Source organism: Phlebotomus argentipes, unplaced genomic scaffold (genome assembly GCF_947086385.1).
Source record: "Phlebotomus argentipes unplaced genomic scaffold, Phlebotomus argentipes genome assembly contig_2, whole genome shotgun sequence".
Taxonomy (NCBI): Eukaryota; Metazoa; Arthropoda; class Insecta; order Diptera; family Psychodidae; genus Phlebotomus; species Phlebotomus argentipes.
Window position 1 is genome coordinate 1,222,591 of NW_026776162.1, and position 20,688 is coordinate 1,243,278.

Genomic DNA, 20,688 nt, shown 5'->3' on the forward strand with positions numbered 1-20,688 from the left:
CAGAAACATGTAAAGAACGTACTCTAAGTGAAACATTTGGCCTTTTAGCGAAAATGCGCATCGTGAGAAAGTGAGAGAATATTTATTGAAGCAAAAATTAAGAAGAGCATGTTTAGAGAATCTCTATGAATGTTGATGAAATTTCTTTTCTTTATTACAAAAAAAAAGGATATTTATATACCAGGCGGGGTGCGATTGAGGTCAAAATAGCAGCCAATTTTGAGCTAATATCTCTCGATTTTTTGTGCAAAATGCGCCCCTCTAATCCATGTTACCAATTAACTAATGAAGTTGCAAGGAATATCTGTAGGAGAGTCTATTGAAAGTTACTATATTACGCATCGTAAATTAGCCCTGCAAAAAACCCCATGAGTAATTAAAAAAAAAATCAAGAAGTGTATTTATGAAACATTGCACCATGTTTTCATGTCAGGAACGATCCAATATGTAAAGTGAATTTATGAAGAAATAGTAGCTTTTTAACAAGTGAAGGAGGAAATGGAGATAAATGACAAGAGAATCAAATTAGATGCCGAACCAAATAAAAGAAATATACTACTTATAGGTAAATTTAGATATTTTAGATGATAACGTAAAATACTTAAGAGATATCTGAATGCACTGAAAGTGGTACTTAAACAATTTACTGCTCTTTTTCTCTGTTTATTTTTTATTATACCTGTTTTTTTGTAACAGAGATTTTCTGGTGGATAAAAAAAAACATGTCCAAGAAGTAAGAATGTTTTATTTTTTTCTCCTGAAACAGTATCAATGTGGAATACTATGAGAACAGCAATTCTCCAAATGATCATCTCTATAAATTTCCGTATAGCAAGAATAATCACTGGTTTTAAGCGTATTGTCGTCAAAATTGGAGCCTCTTCGGGACGCTGCCTTCAGTGACTGAACTGGCGAGCTTCCGCTTGAGGTTGGGCTTCTCATCGGCGGTCTTCTGCGTGAGTGAGGTCGGCAGGGGCAGCTTGGATCCCACCGTGGGAGCGGGTTTGTTGGTGAAGTAAGGCATTTGCAGAGCTTCTGTGCACGTGCATCGGTTGGCCGGGCACAGAGCGAGCAGCTTCTCGGCCAGATCCAGCAAATCATCCGCCGCGGCCGTGAAAATGTGCCTCAGCGGCGTCCCGGGCATCGGTTTGAACTGCATGAAGTCCGGGAGTGTGTTGACGGAGGGCCAGTTCTCCTCAGTGGGTGTCCCCAGAGCTTGGAAGATCTTCGAGAGCTGATCCAGGTCGGTGTCGCCGGGCAGGAAGGGGATGCGCAGCAGCAATTCCGCCAGAATGCATCCCACTGCCCAGATGTCCACGCCAGTGCCGTACTGCCGGGCGCCAAACAGCAGTTCCGGACACCGGTACCACCGCGTGACCACTTGATGGGTGTTTATTCGATTGGGCGAGCCAAAGAACTTGGCCAGACCGAAATCGCCAATCTTCAGCACGCCATCCGCATTCACCAGTAGATTGTTGGGCTTCAGATCTCGATGAAGGATCCAATTCTCGTGCAGATACTCCAGGCCGCGCAGTGTCATGATCATGTATGCCTTCACATGGGCCGGCGTGAGCATGATTCCCGTATCCTTGATGATCACCTCCAGGTCTGTGTCCATGAAGTCGAACACGAGGGATACGTTGGACTTGTGGCCAAAGACGTCGAGCAATCCGATCACGTTCTCATGGTGTAATTCCAGGAGAAGCTTAATCTCCCTCAAGGCCGTCCTGTTGATGCCATCCTGCGCCTCCTCGCGACTGCCAATCTTGATCTTCTTCACAGCCACTATGCGATCAGTGTCCACATCGCGTGCCTTGTACACTGTGGCGAACTGGACAGCAAGTAGAAGAGAAGAACTCCATCAACTTCGTTCGGGTGTTGCCAACAGGGGATTAAATGGGTTTCTCACCTGACCCTCGCCCAGAAAGTCCAATTTCTCATACTTATTCTGCCTCACCTCCATTGCAATTACCTAAAACACCTCTAATCACACAAGATCTGCAATTTATAGGAAGCTGTGGCAGTTTCTCAAGAACATCAACATGCGGATATGCGATGCTCCCGGACGACAAGTCAATTGTATGTGTTCACATTCAGATGTCGCGACTGAATCACTCGTACAAAACTTAACGAAAGTGGCGCTGTCATCATTGTTGATGTCCCACTTTGTCAGCTGGTCAGGAGTCTCCAGGAAACCAGTGAGAATCTCAAAGAACAATGTCTAGCAACTACTATTTTGCCATTGTGGGCCACAATGACAATCCCATCTTCGAGATGGAGTTTGCCAGTTCCAACAAAGAACAGAAGGTAAGCGAGAAGTGAGAGTTATTCCAAACCAGTATCAAATTGATTTCTTTGACTCGCTGCAGAAGGAAGATCATCGGCATCTGAATCAATTCATCGCTCACGCCGCCTTGGATCTTGTGGATGAGCACAAGTGGAAGACCAACAACATGTACATCAAGTCGATAGACAAATTCAATCAGTGGTTCGTCTCTGCCTTCGTCACGGCCAGTCACATGAGATTCCTGATGGTGCACGACACGCGGAACGACGAGGGCATAAAGACCTTCTTCATGGAGATGTACGAGAGCTACATTAAGCACTCCATGAACCCCTTCTACACGAAGAACACGCCCATCCGCTCGGCGATGTTCGACAAGAAGGCCCAGCTGTTCGGGCGAAAGTACCTGGTTTCCTGAGGTCTGGGGGAACTGATCAACTTCTAACTCCAAGCGGAATTTATTGAACATCTGCGCTCGTGACACTATTCCAAATAAATTATAATCCTGTTTTCTCAAAGATCCTCGTGGAAACGGGTTAAAATCTAGCGGTGAAATAGAGAATATGTGCAAGTTATTTGAGACGGCTGGCAATCTACTTCTTGCGGCTTCCTTCGCGCTTCTCGCCATCCTTCTGGATCTTGGACTTGAGATGATCCTTGTAGTCCAGGATGTTCCCCTTCCACTTGGTTACAGTTGTGTTTTCGCACACCCAAATTTCCTCGGCCACCTGTAAAGTGAAGAAAAACAGTGATGTCATTGCTCTCTACTTTCTCCAGAGTATTCAGCGTCAACTCACCTGATTGATGAGCCTGAAGTCGTGGCTGACCAGCACCATTCCGCCCTCGAAGTCATTGATGGCATCCGCCAGCGCGTCAATTGTCTCCATGTCCAAGTGATTAGTCGGCTCGTCCAGGAGCAGCAGATGCGGCGATTGCCAAGCCAGCCAGGCAAACACCACGCGGCACCTCTGGCCATCCGACAGCTGCCTCATGGGACAAATCTGCTGGCGCCCCGTCAGCCCATACCGCCCGATGATCTTACGCATCTCCTCGCGCTCCTTCACCTCCGGAAACGCCCGCATCATGTACTCCAGCGGACTCACGTCCAAGTCCAGCAGCTCATGCAAGTGCTGATGGTAGCGCGCGATGCGCAAGTGGGAATTTTTCCTAATCATGCCCGCCGACGGCACCAAATCCCCGTACAACAATTTCAGCAGCGTACTCTTGCCGGCCCCATTGGGTCCCACCAGTGCGATCCGCGTGTCCAGGTCAATGCCAAACTCAAGATTCTTGTAAATGTAGGGCGAAGCGTCGCTGTAGCGGAAGCTCACATTCTGAACCATAATTACGGGCGGCGGAATCTTCCCGCACGAGGGGAAGTAGAAGTTGAGCGTCTTGTCGTCCACCACCTTCTCCGTGAGTCCTTGCGCCACCATCTTAGCCAGCGTCTTCTCCTTGGACTGCGCCTGGCGCGCCAACTTGGCCGATCCGTGTCCGAAGCGTGCAATGTAGTTCTTCATGTGCGCTATCTGATCCTGTTCCCAGTTGTACTGCTTCATCTGATTCTCCAGCAACTCCATGCGCGTCTTCACGAAAGCCTCATAGTTGCCAGTGTAATACTTGAGTCGCTTCTTCGTCATATGAATGATGTTTGTGCACACGCCGTTGAGAAAGTCCTGCGAGTGGGAGATTATCATGAGGATTCGCTTGTAGGACTTCAGCTCCTCCTCTAGCCACACGCACGCGTCCAGATCCAAGTGATTCGTCGGCTCGTCCAGCAGCAGGAGATGAGGCTTCACGTACAGTGCCCTCGCCAGGGCGATTCTCATCCGCCAGCCACCAGAGAAGTCCTTAGCCGGCTTCTGCTGCATCTCCTTCGTGAATCCCAAGCCGTGCAGGATGCGAGCTGCTTTCGGCTCCGCCTGGTCCGCCGACATGTCATCCAGGCGATCGTACACATCCATCAATTGCTCCTGGGACTCATCGTCCTCACACTGGGCCAGATCTTCGGCTAATTTCTCCAACTTAATGCGCTCCTCGTCCACCTCCATCACGCACTGCAGCGCAGACTTGGTGCTGGCCGGAATCTCGCGCGTCAGATGGAAGATGTCAATGTGATCCGGAATGGGCACTTCGCGATTCCCCAGTACTGACAGCAGCGAGGACTTGCCGCACCCATTAAGCCCGATGATCCCATAGCGACGGCCACAATTGAGTTCCAGCATCGTGTCCTGCAGCAGTTCACAGCCAAAGAAAGTGATGGAGAAGTTGGCCAGCTTGATGTCCCTGGAGCGCGGATGGAGGGCCATGGTGCCGGTACAGGCTCTCGCGTCCGCGCTGATGCGCGCCTCCTCGTCCAACTTCGCACACAGGCGCTCCTCTTCCGTCATCTCAGTCACCGTGCCATTCGACGTGCTCCCATTCGGCGGCGAGGGCTCCTTCTTGTCCGCCCCACCGGAGCCCGACTGACCAGCCTTCTGACGATTCTTCGCGGCCTCCTTCTTGCGCTGCGCCTCGCGTTTCTTCGCTTCAGACGGCATTCTCCAGACGAGTCTACAGAGATCCGGACAGACAGAAAATTAGGTTAGGATTCTCCTTTGTGGCGTTGCTTTTGCTCCTCTCTCAACTCTCAGATCTCAAACCACACCACCCCACCAAATTTCATTGACCCCAATCACACAATCAGAAGCTCAGGATGCACAAAATGTGTGGGAAGAAGACTTCTGAGCTAATCGATGGAATTTTCACGCCGAATTTGGTGAAAAAAATTATTGATCCAACAGAGCGTCTCACAGTACCTTTACGAATAGGAAAACTATATAAAACAGTGGCCAAGACACCCAGGAAACACTTAACACGCTTTTCACAAAGAGTTCTTTGCGCGGAATTACCTAATTATTGGCTAAAATAAATATATTAAATTTTCACGTGGATTCTGTGGAATTTTCCCTCTGTCACTGCCACACGCCATCCACAATCTGGCAACCCGAATCTCGAATAGGCCTTTCGGAATGTTCAACAATTTAATGGCGGCAAATTCAGATACAAGTCACATAATAAAGTATTCATTCAAATTCAGATACAGAAACTCATCCCACAGAAAATTTTTTCAGATGCTTTGGCTCCTGGCTTTCTCTCTGGCTTACTTCCTGGTCCTGAGGGAGCGCGTTGGAGCATCATCAGCCGACACCTTGGCAGCCTTTCGCCCTCGCGTCTTGCTTTCAGTGCTTACGCTGGACTTGGTAGACTAAAAAATAACAAGTTTATTAGACACCAAAAGGAGAAAGTAAAAGGTAGATTTTTACCTCGACACTAGCTGCCCGTTTGCCACGCGAAGACTTGCTGATGCGACTGCTCTTTGATTTCACAGATTCAGGAGTGGACTTCTCGCTCTGGACTGACTCCTGGTCACTCCCGTTATCATCTCCTGCAGCAGACGCCTTCCTCCCTCTTAGTTTCCTCACTGGATATGCTGGAGCAGCCTTGGACACCTTCTGCATGAGAGCCAGTTGCTTCCTAGTCAGTCGCCGAGTCTGAGTGTACTCCGGCACATCCTCAGAATCCTCCTCTTGGATGTCTGGCTCCGTTGGCTGCTTCGAAGATGCCCTGATATTGCGTCTCTTCGTCACACCACTTGTGTCCACTTTCGATTCATCCTCAGAATTCACCTGATCAGTCGAGCGAGCGCGGCTTCGAAGGTTCTTGGAAGGAGTATCATCCTGGACATCAACAGAGGAAGTCGATCCCAGCCTTGAGCGTGCGCGCTTCGCCGGGGTGCGCTTTGCTTCTTCCTTCTCCGGAGTTCCCAATGGCGTCTTGGATCGTGCTCTAGTGGATCTCTTCACTTCAGGATCCTCACTTTGTGCCCTACGCATCCTGGACGCTGGCCCTGGACTATCCACATTCTCCTGAGGAGGCTTCGAACGCGCTCTGGTACTGCGAGGATTTGCAGGACTCTCAGTCTCCTCCAAGACAGAGGAGCGCCTTCTGGTCATCACTCTCGTTGGAGCGATTTCCTTGCTCTCAGAAGTAGCCCTGGATCTTGAGCGCGTTGTCTTCACCTTCGGCTCAACCTCCTTCACGTCCACGGTCTCATCCTGAGAAATCTCCTCCGGAATAATAGACATCTTGGGCACAGAAGCAGCTCGAGTATTTCTTTTTACGGTCTCCTTCGCTTGCACCTCCTCCGTGGATGACGATCTCTTCCTTCCCTTGCTAGATGAAGCGACTCTGCCTTTGTTCTTTCGCACTGGTCCGCTCACTTTGACTTCGTCATTTTCTGACTCGATTTTGTCCTCCACTTTTTCCCTTGAAGGGCCAGGATTTTCACTCAATTCTACTTCCTTCGATGTCGTGTCAGGAATTTCCTGATGATGATCTCCCGGGACGGCGTCATCAGCCAATTTCACAGGGTCTGAAGGTTTATCAGTCTCTTGAATCTTTTCATTATCGACTTCCATTTCTTGGTCAATAGTTTCAGGAGAAGGATCAACTTCCATGGCTTCTTGGTGGTCATCATGACCTTCAGGGTGTTCGAGATCAACTGAAGTTGTGTCAGGAGTTTCTTGAACGGCGTCAACACTCAGTTTCACAGCTTTCGACTGTCCAAGAGACTCCTTGTCGTCTTGCGTTGTTAGATAAGCAAATTTCGGGGGAGGAATTACTTCAAAGACCTCTTTTCGCTCTTCTTGAACAAGATTAACTGCAACTTCACCCACAACTGCTTCCTGTACACTACTAATCTCTTCTGTTGTCTGATAAGCAAACTTAGGCGGAGGAATAACTTCAAATACCTCCATCTTCTCACCTTCAGGACCTTCAACCGTTTCTGTGTTTTCCTCCAGTTTGGAAGTTCCCTGCACTGGTTCTATTGTCAGAGGGTGATCTTGAATAGACACCGCTTGATCCACTTCAGACCGTTCCTCCTGAATGTCACTTTTGCTCTCCACTTGTGTGCAAGATTTGAAGGAAATATCTTCCTCATCTTCTTCATCATAGATAATTCCCTTCTCCATCTCATTCAGCGTGGATTCTTCAGCCACTGACGGCGCCTCTTCGGGAAACATGCCTTGCGACACCTCATTGGGATAAACCGTCGTGATAAGCGTTCCAGTATTCAGCACTTCCATCGATGGCTCCTCCTCAATTGGCTCCAAATCGGCCGGCGAGAAGACAGTGTCCATCAAAACTGCCCTGTTGTGCGTCTCCTCAGCTGAATTCACTTCTCTCACTTCGAATGACTCACTGTACGAAGAGACTGTTGTCATGAGCACTGCCTGGTTGTGCATCTCTACCATATCCTCCACCACAGGCGTTTGATTAGACTCTCCCTGAGTTTCAGAAGGGCTCTCAATAAGCAGTGCATAGTTGAGAGCATCCTTCGAGCCTTGAGACTCTTCCTCTTCAATCTCCAAATTGGCGTACAACTCATGCGACTGGATCTCCTGATTGGGAGCCTGTGGCTCTTCCTGAATATTCAGTTCATCTGTCTCCTCAACCGTGTGTCTGACCTCCTGTTCAAAATGACGATCCTCATCCTCAGAACTATCCAGAATATCAATCACTTCATCACTGATAATTGGCACTCTCATCGGCACTGACTTCTGCACCACCTCTTGCATCTCTTCCTCATCTGACACTATGTAATCACTCTCCCCCGATGATTTCTCCTTTAGCTGATCATCATCTTCATGAAAAAACTTATACGCCTTCGCAACTTGCTCGGCTTCTTCGTCACTCTCACTGTCCTCGGATCCACTCTCATCCTCCTCATCATCGTCCTCTTCTCCCTCAATTATCTCCTCCCCATTCTCTTCTTCTGTACCTTCCTCGGCTGACTCTTCGTCCACCTCTTCTTCACCACTACCAAGTTGCTCCTGCTCTTCTTCCTCCTCTTCCGAATCGGACGACCTTGTGTTGGATAGAATCTTCTGCAAATGCTTCTGGGCAAACCTCACGGCTGGATTGAGAAGGAGTCTCTTCGGTGGCGGCGGAGTGTCATCCTCACTCTCTTCCTTCTCCTCAGACTGCATTGACGATTCTCCAAGATCATCTTCCTTGGCCTCTTCAACAGCTTCCTCTTTCTTGGCCACTTCAACAACTTCCTCTTCTTTGGCCTCTTCAGCAACTTCGTCGTCTTCACAGGTGATGACAATCTCAGGAATACTCATCTCCGCTCGATCAGATCCTGAAACTAAAACAGAGAGTTCAGAACAAAACGCTATAGTAAATTTTCAAAAGAAAGGATACCTTCCACAATCTCAACGACTTCTTTGTTCTCCACCAAAGCTTCTTCCTGCGCTCCCTCATGTGTCTCCATAACTTCAGGCTCTTTATTAGTCTCTTGTGGCGAGAGAGATCGCAGAGATTTCCTTGCTTTTGGCCATTCATACGATTTCTCCTCCACTCTCGAAGTGTTTGGCGAGAAGAATTCATCCACAGAGGATTCCTGGACAGAAGTAACAGAAGCCGTTGAATGATCAAATGTGGTTTGTCTGATTGATGGTCGCGGAGTTGCTCCCAAGAAAGATGTGGACTTTGGCGAAACATCCATTGACTCCTCAAGTGGCTTCACTGCAGTTTCCACTTCGAAAAACTTCAGAGATGTTTGCGCCACTGTCGAACCACTCTGAGTAGTGTTAATAATCTCCTGGACTTTGTTGATCTGCTTGTGCATACTGTCTGCAAATTCACTAGCTCGACTCTTCTGCACGAACGTGGTGAGATGACGTGACGGCTCATCTAATCGGTACTTCTTCACTCCTCCCTCGTTTTCTCCACTCATCGGAGACTCTCTCTCCAGCTTCCTCTTCTGCGAACCCTCAATTACACGTGGATAAACGACCTTGCTCTCCGGCTTCAGCAGAAACTCCTGGATGGGCTTTCGCACAAACGGTGCACTGGTCAGATTATTGCTGGTCTTCGCTTGGAACAACCACGACAGAGTGGCATCCTCAACGGCGGCCGCCGACTTGTTGTAAATCCCGCCTTCCAAGCTCTGACGCTCTTTGATCAAACTACTGCTCAATGGCACCGGATCGGTGATTTTGTGTTGCACCTTTCCATGCTGCTTCATCACCAATTGCGAGAGATCCCGCACCATCGGCGTCATGGTTGAATTGTATGCCTCCATTACGAGACAAGGTGTCTCTGTGTCGAACATCCCTTGCAGTCCCTGCTTCTCCTTCAATTCCGCCAACAGAGCCAGAGCCTCCATGTACTTTGAGCGTTGCAGTAGATAGGTAAACCGCAGATTGCTGGCCAAAGCTGAATTAGTAGTCTTCAGGAATAAGCACAGAATCTCCCCTTCGACATCTGTGAGAGCCAGACTAAGGATCTGACCCAAGAGCTTAAACTCCCAGCACTGCTTGAAGAACTCCCACATGAAGCAGGGATCGCCGCTATTTTTCTGCAGCTGGAAGGCATCGCAGACCATCTTATTCGACAAGAGCGTTCGCATCTCCAGGAGCGGAGAAATCGGCGGTCCTGGTGCCTGAAGAGCACGCAGTGCCAGACACAGATTGTCCTGCACAAGGAGGCACTCAATCAGCAATTCCCTCTGCCATTGCGACAAGTAAGTTCCCTGGCCGAGTGGTGAGACCAAGTCTTCAAGAGCGCCCTGAAAGGATAAATACACATTGAGAAGTGGATCACTGCAAATACAGTGAGAAGTCATACCTCAAGATCACCGTGATCGAGTTTCCAGAAGGCCTGCGTTATCTTAATGGTTGATGTGTTCATCTTGAAGACTGCCGGGAACTTGATGAGATTCCGAATGATTCCAGCATACTTCTCCTCATTCTTCATTGTCATGTCCAGATCCAGGAACAGATACATGAAGAGCGCATACTTGTTCTCCACAGGAATCTCACTCAGGAGGAAGATGTTAGTCATTTTGCGGAGGGATGACAGTGGATAGAGACCATCGTCTCCACTCACGTGCCATTTCCTCCTCAGAAATGCACCACAGCACTCCTCCTCAATGAACGCGTCGATATAGATGAGACTGTCGCTGTACTTTCCACTGCGGTACGTTCCCTTCTTCGTCAAATTGCTGAATTTGATCCTCTGCTTCTCGTAGAAACTCCTCAAGATGGGATATGGATAGGGAATGGCAGTTGCTTCACATGCTTTCGACGAGGACGACCAGTTTCCCTCTGGCAGGAGTCCCATATTGTGTAGCCACTGAATCACTTCGTGATAGTCAGCCGAGGCTTGCATCATCTTCAGCTGCTCATTGAGTGTCTCTTTGACATCGTATGGAATGTACTCGGAGCAAAAGTTGATGATCATCTCCATGAGCTCTGCCAGGAGTCTCAGCTGGCGTGTGCAGTGAGCCAATGTCTCCGTGGAGCGACTGTCAAGGCGTCTGCCTGAGAAATCAAAGAGGGATTCGCAGAGATTCTCACAGCACTCCCGAATGGCGCCGACTCGCTGCCAAATCCACTCCGTCAGCGTGGACAGGGACAGACCCTCGAATGGCTGACGACCCAGGTGACTTCCGTCCGCCCACACTTTGGCACACTCCCTCAAGATGCCTACGCAATTGTACTCCAGCGCAATTGAGAGCAGCAGATCTCTTTTGGCCGTGAGTGTAGAGTTCTCCGAATGCTTGAACTCGGTGAATTGCGGCAGGAGGACAGCCTCCAGCATCTCTTTGAAGCACTCATCGGGCTCCAGAATGGCTTTCGGTCCGTATGTCATAAAGTTCTCCAGCACTCTGTTCTGCAGTCCTGGCCAGTTGTATTGAGTACTCCCAATATCTGACACACAGACACAGTCGAAGGTGAGAGAGTTGGGATAGAAGTGCTCCTCAGGGCGCTGGATGGAATTGAACGTCATCACTGAACTCTCATCGAGCCACACATTGAGCACAGGCTCGCCCGTCGTAGGGAAGATTGCCAGGTAGCTCACTTTCTCATTCCACTCCAAGTAGTCTGGCATCTTCTCCTTGTACCACTGATTCAGGTCAAAGATCAGAATCTTCCCTCCGCCGTCTTGAGATCCCCACGAGAGCATGCAAATACTCGACATGGGATCTTCAGGTGTCAAATGGCGGCTGAAGCTCTGGCTCTCCACCGGGTAAAGCTCCTCTGAGTAATTCAACATGGTGAGACAGGGTCGGCTGGATTTGAAGTACTTGTACACCATGGAATTCGTTTCGTCGGTTCTCTGCTCAATAGTCACCGAATGCATCACGGCAATCGGGAGATTTGTCCATGTGTGCAGCGCCCAGATGTACACATGTCCTCGAGGATCATCAGCGGGCTCCATAAAAGCCAGCTTCATCAATGGACAATCACTCTTTGGCGGGAAAGCTTTGTGAATTCCCTCCAGCTTCTGAAGATTATACAGCATCAACGACCCGTCCACATATCCCGTAACGAGCATCACAAGATCCGGCAGATCCAGGAGAGAGACAACAGCCGAAGCATCATCTTCCACGGCCAGCTCGACGCCAAAGAAGACCTTCTCTCTGGAAGCTTGCTCAAATAGCATCTCCATCTCTTCGGCTGAGCTCTCTGCAGGAATCACGATGCAGGGCGTGGGATCGATGTGGCACAGAATGTGCTGATTGTAGGCAAACAGACTGACTTTAAACACCATCAAGTTGAGATTTATCAGCACCACATGACCAGAAGTCGTGCCCACGGCCAGACATCCGTCAAAAGTCGAGAGGATATTGCTCAAGTGGTCCACCTGAATGCCTGCACAACTTTCAATGCCATCGTCAATGCTGATTAGTTGCAGTGGACGCGATCCGAGCACTGAATACAGGCATATAACGCCAGCAAAGGCAGAAGTCTTCAGCCCAATCGCCAGTACGACAGTGTTCACCTCCGGAACATCGATCTCAGTAACACAAGTAATGCTGAGGGTCAAAGATCTGAAAGGAAATCGTAATATACAGCCAATGATTTCGCCAAGAATGACAAGGAAACATACCTGAGGACCTTTTGGAAGTTATATCTAGAAATCTTGCTCCCGGTCGTCAGAGATCTAACCTCAAAGAGAGGTCCTTTAGCCAGCCAGCACAGCTTCCCATTTCGGGTGATTCCACTCAGTCTCTCTGCAATGAACAGTGAAGATGAGAGAATTGTGTAAAAATTAAAGGGCAGTCACTAGAAAATAAATTTATTTACAGCATCTTTGGAAGTTTACCCAAAAACTTACCAAACCCATTTTCCCCTTCAAGTCTGTCTTCCAACAACACATTATTGCCAAATTTTGTAGAAGTCTTTACAGAAAGCTCCATCTTTCGCACAGAATCCCTAAATCATGTGGAAAACTCTAAATTTCACGAGAAAACTATCCACAAGACTCACGGCAAAGCGTCACGATACTCTCCCGGTTTTTTCTTCTTCTTCACCTCATTGTCGAAAAAGCATGAAAGAGGCCTATTCGCTTTTCCGGAACGCCACAATCAAAAGGGCTGTTGAAAGAAGAAAATATTTTTTTGTGATCCTGTTGTGATCTGTGCAATTTCTTGTGAATTATCTCGGAATTATCTTTTAAAAAATTATTTATGGACCATTAAGTTGAAATCAAAACGAAAAGAGAGACGAGGTGAGTCATAGAGTAAATATTTTTCAATATGAGCACAATAAATGAATTGTTATCAAACTTTTCCCTCCATTCGTCCATTGCGATGAATTTCTCACGGGGCGAACGTGCTTCCCTGGGAAAACACGGAAATCCTATTTTCTAATTCACATGAATGTTCAAAATATTCATCGGGTATAAAGTATACAAGATGATGCCGGAGAGTCAGTCTGTCTTTGGATGTTTATGAAGTGAAGTTGTGGAAACTCTGAAGTGATTTCTGGGATTTCTGTGAAGATGAGGATCCTCCTGTTGGTCTTACCCTTCTTGGTAAGTGGATATGCCCTTGAAGCTGATGATGGCTACGACATCTGGGATCCCTTCATAATGTAAGTCAACTATCACGAGATGGAATTCACCAGCTCCTGTAGTATTAAATTTTGTGTTTTTTTTTACTAGGGACCTTCTGAATTGGATCGACGACCCAACGCGATTCAAGAGAGATCCACTTTCGATCTTTCTCAGCTATGAGAATGATCAAAGCAGCAAAAATACCGACGCTCCCAAAATCATTGACATGAGCTATGATAATGAGGGGAAGGAAGTGATTAAGAAGCTGATTCACACAGGCGATACGAATTCACAAGGTTCACCCAAATTCCCACAGATTACAATTATAAATGAAAAAAAGAGCTGCAAGTGCAAGAAATCCAAGAAAAAGACTCCAACTGAGGAACAACCAAAGGAAATTCCTGCAACGCAATATGAAGATCCTTTTGAGAAGCTGCGTCCAAGTCGAGCATATACTCCAACTCTTGACGGTCGGATAAACGTGGACAAATCAGAGGAAGAGATCAAGATGGGGAAGCAATTATGGTCTATGTCTTCTGAAGAACTGAACAATGGAAAGTATGCGAAAGCATCTGGGATCACAGATGCGAAATCAAGCCTTATTAGCTCTTTTGCTTCCAATCCATGGGATCCATATCCATTCGCCCAGCCCACATATGAAAAGCATCTACATAATCAACCAAAGATCCGACAGGTTCCTGAGACAGAAGCATATCCTCACTACTCACTCTTCACCGGGGAATTTAGCCCACAGGACATCAAGGAAATGGCCATGATTCACAGAATTAATTCTGAGCACGATCTGAGTCCTGGCGAGTCAGAATACGATCAACGAGAGAGGATAAAGGATGCTGTTATGGACTACATCAGATCAAAATACTACACAAAAATACCAAAGAAGCGCGTTATTGCCGAAAGCACACACACCAGCTACTGATTGTTTAATGGAAATATAAGTAGAAATTTTCAAACATTGTGTATTTTACTTAAACAACATGTTGATTCATAGTAGCTACAAGATAAATATTACGTGGAAAAAAAACACAATGTCACGGAGGTATACATTATCAGAGGGTGTTATGTAGTCCTTGGCTTTTATTTGGCTGGACAGCAGAATGCGGTTTCTGTTGTGAAGATATTTCAAAAAATAGCAGAGAAAGTGCACCAGTTTTAAAACAATGGAAATTTTCTTGAGCCAGCTTTTTATCATTATAAATAGAGGTATGAAATGGGCTCTTTAGTTATTTCTTGAGAGTGTCTCCTAAGGTAACTGAAGATGAGAAGAGTGCTTAATTTTGTGATTATTCTAGCAACAATCAAAAGTAATTTAGGAGGGAATGAGGATAGTGTTGATTTTGAGAGGTGAGTTAGTAAATGTTGTGAAGTGCTAATGGAACACAGTGTCTAAAATTCTACTATTTTCTAGGATATCCCTTCACAACGCAAATGATCCTGTAAATAATGAAGAGTTGATAGAATTAGCACGTGTAAAGAGAGTTCCTCTTTCCGTTTTGTTCACAGTTGTCGGAGGCAAAGGTGATTGTGATAGTGTAGTTCATGATGGTCAAAAAACGGAAAAGCTCAGTTATTTAATGAAACAAGTCCAATCGGACGTTGGAGAAATTCATAAGGATTCATGTGGATGTTCTAATTGTGCCAAAAAGGAAGATTTGGAAGAAATCATAAAACAGTTTAACCATCTGTCGAATTTAGTCCATTCCAGTAAAAATCTTGAGCATTCGGCATTTGCTGAATTACCAGTAAAATTACATAAACCATCTATAATTGGTACCCCTTATATCCCTGATGAAGTAAAAGTCTCAGGGCATCACGGTGTACCGATAAAAGAACATGGCTCACACAAGCCATCAATAGCTATGAGTGGTCCAGCCCATCATTCAGAATATAAATCTATTCCTGGCAATTTGCCAGAATATGAGATGGAGAAGCCAGCAGTGAAACCAGCCCCAGTTCCTTACCAAGTCAAGGAATACGAGAGCCAAAGTCACAGCCACCCTCCCATGAGTCACTCCGGAGTTCCCATAAAGGATCATGTGGGACAGAAGCCTTTGGTAATCTCCAGTGTGCCTGTGTATCATGAGGAAGTGAAACCCATTCCCGCGAAATTCCCGGAACACGAGATGGAGAAGCCAGCAGTGAAACCAGCCCCAGTTCCTTACCAAGTCAAGGAATACGAGAGCCAGAGTCACAGCCACCCTCCCAAGGGTCACTCCGGAGTTCCCATAAAGGATCATGTGGGACAGAAGCCTTTGGTAATCTCCAGTGTGCCTGTGTATCATGAGGAGGTGAAACCCATTCCCGCGAAATTCCCGGAACACGAGATGGAGAAGCCAGCAGTGAAACCAGCCCCAGTTCCTTACCAAGTCAAGGAATACGAGAGCCAGAGTCACAGCCACCCTCCCATGGGTCACTCCGGAGTTCCCATAAAGGATCATGTGGGACAGAAGCCTTTGGTAATCTCCAGTGTGCCTGTGTATCATGAGGAGGTGAAACCCATTCCCGCGAAATTCCCGGAACACGAGATGGAGAAGCCAGCAGTGAAACCAGCCCAGTTCCTTACCAAGTCAAGGAATACGAGAGCCAGAGTCACAGCCACCCTCCCATGGTAACTCCGGAGTTCCCATAAAGGATCATGTGGGACAGAAGCCTTTGGTAATCTCCAGTGTGCCTGTGTATCATGAGGAGGTGAAACCCATTCCCGCGAAATTCCCGGAACACGAGATGGAGAAGCCAGCAGTGAAACCAGTTCCAGTTCCCTACCAAGTCAAGGAATACGAGAGCCAGAGTCCCAGCCATCCCCCAAAGGGTCACTCCGGAGTTCCCATAAAGGATCACGTAGGGCAGAAGCCTTTGGTGATCTCCAGTGTGCCTGTCTATCATGAGGAGGTGAAACCCATTCCCGCGAAATTCCCGGAACACGAGATGGAGAAGCCAGCAGTGAAACCAGCTCCAGTTCCCTACCAAGTCAAGGAATACGAGAGCCAGAGTCCAAGTCATCCCCCAAAGGGTCACTCCGGAGTTCCCATAAAGGATCACGTAGGGCAGAAGCCTTTGGTGATCTCCAGTGTGCCTGTGTATCATGAGGAGGTGAAACCCATTCCCGCGAAATTCCCGGAACACGAGATGGAGAAGCCAGCAGTGAAACCAGCCCCAGTTCCTTACCAAGTCAAGGAATACGAGAGCCAGAGTCACAGCCACTCTCCCATGGGTCACTCCGGAGTTCCCATAAAGGATCACGTAGGGCAGAAGCCTTTGGTGATCTCCAGTGTGCCTGTGTATCATGAGGAAGTGAAACCCATTCCCGCAAAATTCCCGGAACACGAGATGGAGAAGCCAGCAGTGAAACCAGCTCCAGTTCCCTACCAAATCAAGGAATATGAGAGCCAGAGTCCCAGCCACCCTTCCATGGGTCACTCTGCAGTTCCCATAAAGGATCACGTAGGGCAGAAGCCTTTGGTGATCTCCAGTGTGCCTGTGTATCATGAGGAGGTGAAACCCATTCCCGCGAAATTCCCGGAACACGAGATGGAGAAGCCAGCAGTGAAACCAGCTCCAGTTCCCTACCAAGTCAAGGAATACGAGAGCCAGAGTCCAAGTCATCCCCCAAAGGGTCACTCCGGAGTTCCCATAAAGGATCACGTAGGGCAGAAGCCTTTGGTGATCTCCAGTGTGCCTGTCTATCATGAGGAGGTGAAACCCATTCCTGCGAAATTCCCGGAACACGAGATGGAGAAGCCAGCAGTGAAACCAGTTCCAGTTCCCTACCAAGTTAAGGAATACGAGAGCCAGAGTCCCAGCCATCCCCCAAAGGGTCACTCCGGAGTTCCCATAAAGGATCACGTAGGGCAGAAGCCTTTGGTGATCTCCAGTCTGCCTGTGTATCATGAGGAGGTGAAACCCATTCCCGCGAAATTCCCGGAACACGAGATGGAGAAGCCAGCAGTGAAACCAGCTCCAGTTCCCTACCAAGTCAAGGAATACGAGAGCCAGAGTCCCAGCCATCCCCCAAAGGGTCACTCCGGAGTTCCCATAAAGGATCACGTAGGGCAGAAGCCTTTGGTGATCTCCAGTGGCCTGTCTATCATGAGGAGGTGAAACCCATTCCCGCGAAATTCCCGGAACACGAGATGGAGAAGCCAGCAGTGAAACCAGCTCCAGTTCCCTACCAAGTCAAGGAATACGAGAGCCAGAGTCCCAGTCATCCCCCAAAGGGTCACTCCGGAGTTCCCATAAAGGATCACGTAGGGCAGAAGCCTTTGGTGATCTCCAGTGTGCCTGTCTATCATGAGGAAGTGAAACCCATTCCCGCGAAATTCCCGGAACACGAGATGGAGAAGCCAGCAGTGAAACCAGCTCCAGTTCCCTACCAAGTCAAGGAATACGAGAGCCAGAGTCACAGCCACCCTCCCAAGGGGTCACTCCGGAGTTCCCATAAAGGATCACGTAGGGCAGAAGCCTTGGTGATCTCCAGTGTGCCTGTTATCATGAGGAGGTGAAACCCATTCCGCGAAATTCCCGGAACACGAGATGGAGAAGCCAGCAGTGAAACCAGCTCCAGTTCCCTACCAAGTCAAGGAATACGAGAGCCAGAGTCCAAGTCATCCCCCAAAGGGTCACTCCGGAGTTCCCATAAAGGATCACGTAGGGCAGAAGCCTTTGGTGATCTCCAGTGTGCCTGTGTATCATGAGGAGGTGAAACCCATTCCCGCGAAATTCCCGGAACACGAGATGGAGAAGCCAGCAGTGAAACCAGCTCCAGTTCCCTACCAAGTCAAGGAATACGAGAGCCAGAGTCCAAGTCATCCCCCAAAGGGTCACTCCGGAGTTCCCATAAAGGATCACGTAGGGCAGAAGCCTTTGGTGATCTCCAGTGTGCCTGTCTATCATGAGGAGGTGAAACCCATTCCTGCGAAATTCCCGGAACACGAGATGGAGAAGCCAGCAGTGAAACCAGCCCCAGTTCCCTACCAAGTCAAGGAATACGAGAGCCAGAGTCCCAGCCATCCCACAAAGGGTCACTCCGGAGTTCCCATAAAGGATCACGTAGGGCAGAAGCCTTTGGTGATCTCCAGTGTGCCTGTGTATCATGAGGAGGTGAAACCCATTCCCGCGAAATTCCCGGAACACGAGATGGAGAAGCCAGCAGTGAAACCAGCTCCAGTTCCCTACCAAGTCAAGGAATACGAGAGCCAGAGTCACAGCCACCCTCCCATGGGTCACTCCGGAGTTCCCATAAAGGATCACGTAGGGCAGAAGCCTTTGGTGATCTCCAGTGTGACTGTCTATCATGAGGAGGTGAAACCCATTCCCGCGAAATTCCCGGAACACGAGATGGAGAAGCCAGCAGTGAAACCAGCTCCAGTTCCCTACCAAGTCAAGGAATACGAGAGCCAGAGTCCCAGCCATCCCCCAAAGGGTCACTCCGGAGTTCCCATAAAGGATCACGTCGAACATAAGCCTATGGTGGTTTCCAGTGTGCCTGTCTATCATGAGGAGGTGAAACCCATTCCCGCGAAATTCTCGGAACACGAGATGGAGAAGCCAGCAGTGAAACCAGCTCCAGTTCCCTACCAAGTCAAGGAATACGAGAGCCAGAGTCCAAGTCATCCCCCAAAGGGTCACTCCGGAGTTCCCATAAAGGATCACGTAGGGCAGAAGCCTTTGGTGATCTCCAGTGTGCCTGTCTATCATGAGGAGGTGAAACCCATTCCCGCGAAATTCCCGGAACACGAGATGGAGAAGCCAGCAGTGAAACCAGCTCCAGTTCCCTACCAAGTCAAGGAATACGAGAGCCAGAGTCCAAGTCATCCCCCAAAGGGTCACTCCGGAGTTCCCATAAAGGATCACGTAGGGCAGAAGCCTTTGGTGATCTCCAGTGTGCCTGTCTATCATGAGGAGGTGAAACCCATTCCCGCGAAATTCCCGGAACACGAGATGGAGAAGCCAGCAGTGAAACCAGCTCCAGTTCCCTACCAAGTCAAGGAATACGAGAGCCAGAGTCCCAGCCATCCCCCAAAGGGTCACTCCGGAGTTCCCATAAAGGATCACGTAGGGCAGAAGCCTTTGGTGATCTCCAGTGTGCCTGTGTATCATGAGGAGGTGAAACCCATTCCTGCGAAATTCCCGGAACACGAGATGGAGAAGCCAGCAGTGAAACCAGCCCCTGTTCCCTACCAAGTCAAGGAATACGAGAGCCAGAGTCCCAGCCATCCCACAAAGGGTCACTCCGGAGTTCCCATAAAGGATCACGTCGAACATAAGCCTATGGTGGTTTCCAGTGTGCCTGTCTATCATGAGGAGGTGAAACCCATTCCCGCGAAATTCTCGGAACACGAGATGTTGAAACCATCTGCAATGCTTCCGCCAGTTCATAGTTGGCATGACAAACCTACTTCTTATGTTAAACCTGAGAATATCCCGATTTTGCCGCACTCTGAGGATGGGTATTCTCATCTGGAATATAAACCCGCTATCAAGAATGACGATATTGATTACCGTGTTTATAAGAAATATCCTGGTTTTATTCCTGAGGAATCAGAGTTCGATAAGAAGAAGCGAATCAAGGAAACAGTCCAGGAATATATCAAGAAAAACTACAATGTTTTCGAAGATCCAGAGTACGAAGAGGAAGTGGAAATGGTTGAAGGTTAGTTGCTTTGAATGAAATAAGTTTAGTTATGATGAATATGTGGAATTAAAAATGAAATATTTGTTTCAGGAAGACCACGCTACTAATAATCTTTTCCTGGATGATGACTGTATTTTCATTCATGTAATCAACAGAGGATGTTAATTTTGGTGACCTTGTACATAATTTGTTAAGAAGTCATTTGTGTATTGAGTTGAATGTTGTGTTTGGCAAATAAAACCTACTTTTGGAATTTTAAAACTTCTCCATCAGCAATGTTGCCATTCAGTAGTCTATATAAATGTTATTTTGCGAATAATTTCAGTCATTTTCTTTCTTCTTATTCGTGGTGAAAGAGTGTGAAGTACAATACAATATTTGATATGTACGAAGTGAAATTTAAGATCTTCTTTCTTCTAAGCATTGTTGCTGCTGGACTACTCTCAGTGGAATCATATCAAACAGTCGATGAAAAAGTTAATAATCTCGAGAAAAAAGCTTTGTAAGTGATTATAATCTTCTTTTTAGTCCCTTTTATTGTGTGAAAGTGTAAGTTTTTGTTACTTCAATCTAGGAAGAACCTTAAATATCGCTCTTTGGACCCTCTGAGCATGTTCTCGGGCAGTAAGGATTACGTCAGGAAAAAGAGAATGCAACAAAGTAACAACATTTTCAACACGTATGAAGACAACATTCAGAAACTGAGTGAAATTAACAGTGCGGAGTTTATGTCGAAAAATTATGAAACAAAAGGAGATTCTGGCATTTCAAATGCTGGTTTTATGCTCAAAGACCACAAGGATATGTGCGTCTGTTCTTGCTGTGTCACCTCTGACAAGGCAAAGTTGCTTCGTGAAGTTAT

At 47.7% G+C, this 20,688-nt stretch overlaps 6 protein-coding genes across 7 annotated transcripts; 3 read left to right on the forward strand and 3 right to left on the reverse strand.

Annotated features, from left to right (window-relative positions):
• Positions 1 to 37: 37 nt before the first annotated feature.
• LOC132265035 (cyclin-dependent kinase 7) lies at positions 38 to 2,073 on the reverse strand. Its single transcript, XM_059765441.1, has 2 exons — positions 1,910 to 2,073; positions 38 to 1,831 (listed from the first exon to the last, which is right to left on the reverse strand). Exons 1-2 carry the CDS (start codon positions 1,961 to 1,963, stop codon positions 866 to 868), a joined length of 1,020 nt encoding a protein of 339 aa, XP_059621424.1. The 5' UTR covers positions 1,964 to 2,073; the 3' UTR covers positions 38 to 865.
• A 22-nt stretch (positions 2,074 to 2,095) lies between these two features.
• On the forward strand, positions 2,096 to 2,781 carry LOC132265036 (probable trafficking protein particle complex subunit 2). The gene is made up of 2 exons (XM_059765442.1): positions 2,096 to 2,307; positions 2,370 to 2,781. The coding sequence occupies exons 1-2, from the start codon at positions 2,218 to 2,220 to the stop codon at positions 2,700 to 2,702; spliced, it is 423 nt and encodes a 140-aa protein (XP_059621425.1). The 5' UTR covers positions 2,096 to 2,217; the 3' UTR covers positions 2,703 to 2,781.
• LOC132265034 (ATP-binding cassette sub-family F member 2) lies at positions 2,724 to 5,249 on the reverse strand. Of its 2 annotated transcripts, none has more exons than XM_059765440.1 (3): positions 5,176 to 5,249; positions 3,082 to 4,837; positions 2,724 to 3,012 (listed from the first exon to the last, which is right to left on the reverse strand). In XM_059765440.1, exons 2-3 carry the CDS (start codon positions 4,822 to 4,824, stop codon positions 2,878 to 2,880), a joined length of 1,878 nt encoding a protein of 625 aa, XP_059621423.1. In that variant the 5' UTR covers positions 4,825 to 4,837; positions 5,176 to 5,249; the 3' UTR covers positions 2,724 to 2,877. The 2 variants fall into 2 exon arrangements, with proteins under 2 accessions (XP_059621423.1, XP_059621422.1); XM_059765439.1 differs by having other exon boundaries at positions 5,083 to 5,244.
• Positions 5,250 to 5,281: 32 nt separating this feature from the next.
• On the reverse strand, positions 5,282 to 12,628 carry LOC132264834 (protein ELYS homolog). Its single transcript, XM_059765161.1, has 6 exons — positions 12,458 to 12,628; positions 12,230 to 12,353; positions 9,962 to 12,170; positions 8,534 to 9,902; positions 5,590 to 8,477; positions 5,282 to 5,531 (listed from the first exon to the last, which is right to left on the reverse strand). The coding sequence occupies exons 1-6, from the start codon at positions 12,537 to 12,539 to the stop codon at positions 5,427 to 5,429; spliced, it is 6,777 nt and encodes a 2,258-aa protein (XP_059621144.1). The 5' UTR covers positions 12,540 to 12,628; the 3' UTR covers positions 5,282 to 5,426.
• Positions 12,629 to 13,123: 495 nt separating this feature from the next.
• LOC132264835 (uncharacterized) lies at positions 13,124 to 14,114 on the forward strand. The gene is made up of 2 exons (XM_059765162.1): positions 13,124 to 13,215; positions 13,286 to 14,114. The coding sequence occupies exons 1-2, from the start codon at positions 13,124 to 13,126 to the stop codon at positions 14,112 to 14,114; spliced, it is 921 nt and encodes a 306-aa protein (XP_059621145.1).
• A 3,611-nt stretch (positions 14,115 to 17,725) lies between these two features.
• On the forward strand, positions 17,726 to 20,095 carry LOC132264836 (titin-like). Its single transcript, XM_059765163.1, has 2 exons — positions 17,726 to 19,844; positions 19,917 to 20,095. Exons 1-2 carry the CDS (start codon positions 17,726 to 17,728, stop codon positions 19,931 to 19,933), a joined length of 2,136 nt encoding a protein of 711 aa, XP_059621146.1. The 3' UTR covers positions 19,934 to 20,095.
• The last annotated feature ends 593 nt before the right edge of the window (positions 20,096 to 20,688 follow it).

Coding starts and splice junctions, on each gene's coding strand:
- LOC132265035 (XM_059765441.1), bottom strand. CDS start 1,963: ATGGAGGTGAGGCAGAATAAGTATGAGAAATTGGACTTTCTGGGCGAG. Junction 1,832..1,909: donor ACTTTCTGGGCGAGGGTCAG/GTGAGAAACCCA, acceptor CTTGCTGTCCAG/TTCGCCACAGTGTACAAGGC.
- LOC132265036 (XM_059765442.1), top strand. CDS start 2,218: ATGTCTAGCAACTACTATTTTGCCATTGTGGGCCACAATGACAATCCC. Junction 2,308..2,369: donor GTTCCAACAAAGAACAGAAG/GTAAGCGAGAAG, acceptor GACTCGCTGCAG/AAGGAAGATCATCGGCATCT.
- LOC132265034 (XM_059765440.1), bottom strand. CDS start 4,824: ATGCCGTCTGAAGCGAAGAAACGCGAGGCGCAGCGCAAGAAGGAGGCC. Junction 3,013..3,081: donor ACTTCAGGCTCATCAATCAG/GTGAGTTGACGC, acceptor TTCACTTTACAG/GTGGCCGAGGAAATTTGGGT.
- LOC132264834 (XM_059765161.1), bottom strand. CDS start 12,539: ATGGAGCTTTCTGTAAAGACTTCTACAAAATTTGGCAATAATGTGTTG. Junction 12,354..12,457: donor TGAAGGGGAAAATGGGTTTG/GTAAGTTTTTGG, acceptor TGTTCATTGCAG/AGAGACTGAGTGGAATCACC. Junction 5,532..5,589: donor AACGGGCAGCTAGTGTCGAG/GTAAAAATCTAC, acceptor GTTATTTTTTAG/TCTACCAAGTCCAGCGTAAG.
- LOC132264835 (XM_059765162.1), top strand. CDS start 13,124: ATGAGGATCCTCCTGTTGGTCTTACCCTTCTTGGTAAGTGGATATGCC. Junction 13,216..13,285: donor ATCTGGGATCCCTTCATAAT/GTAAGTCAACTA, acceptor TTTTTTTACTAG/GGACCTTCTGAATTGGATCG.
- LOC132264836 (XM_059765163.1), top strand. CDS start 17,726: ATGGAGAAGCCAGCAGTGAAACCAGCTCCAGTTCCCTACCAAGTCAAG.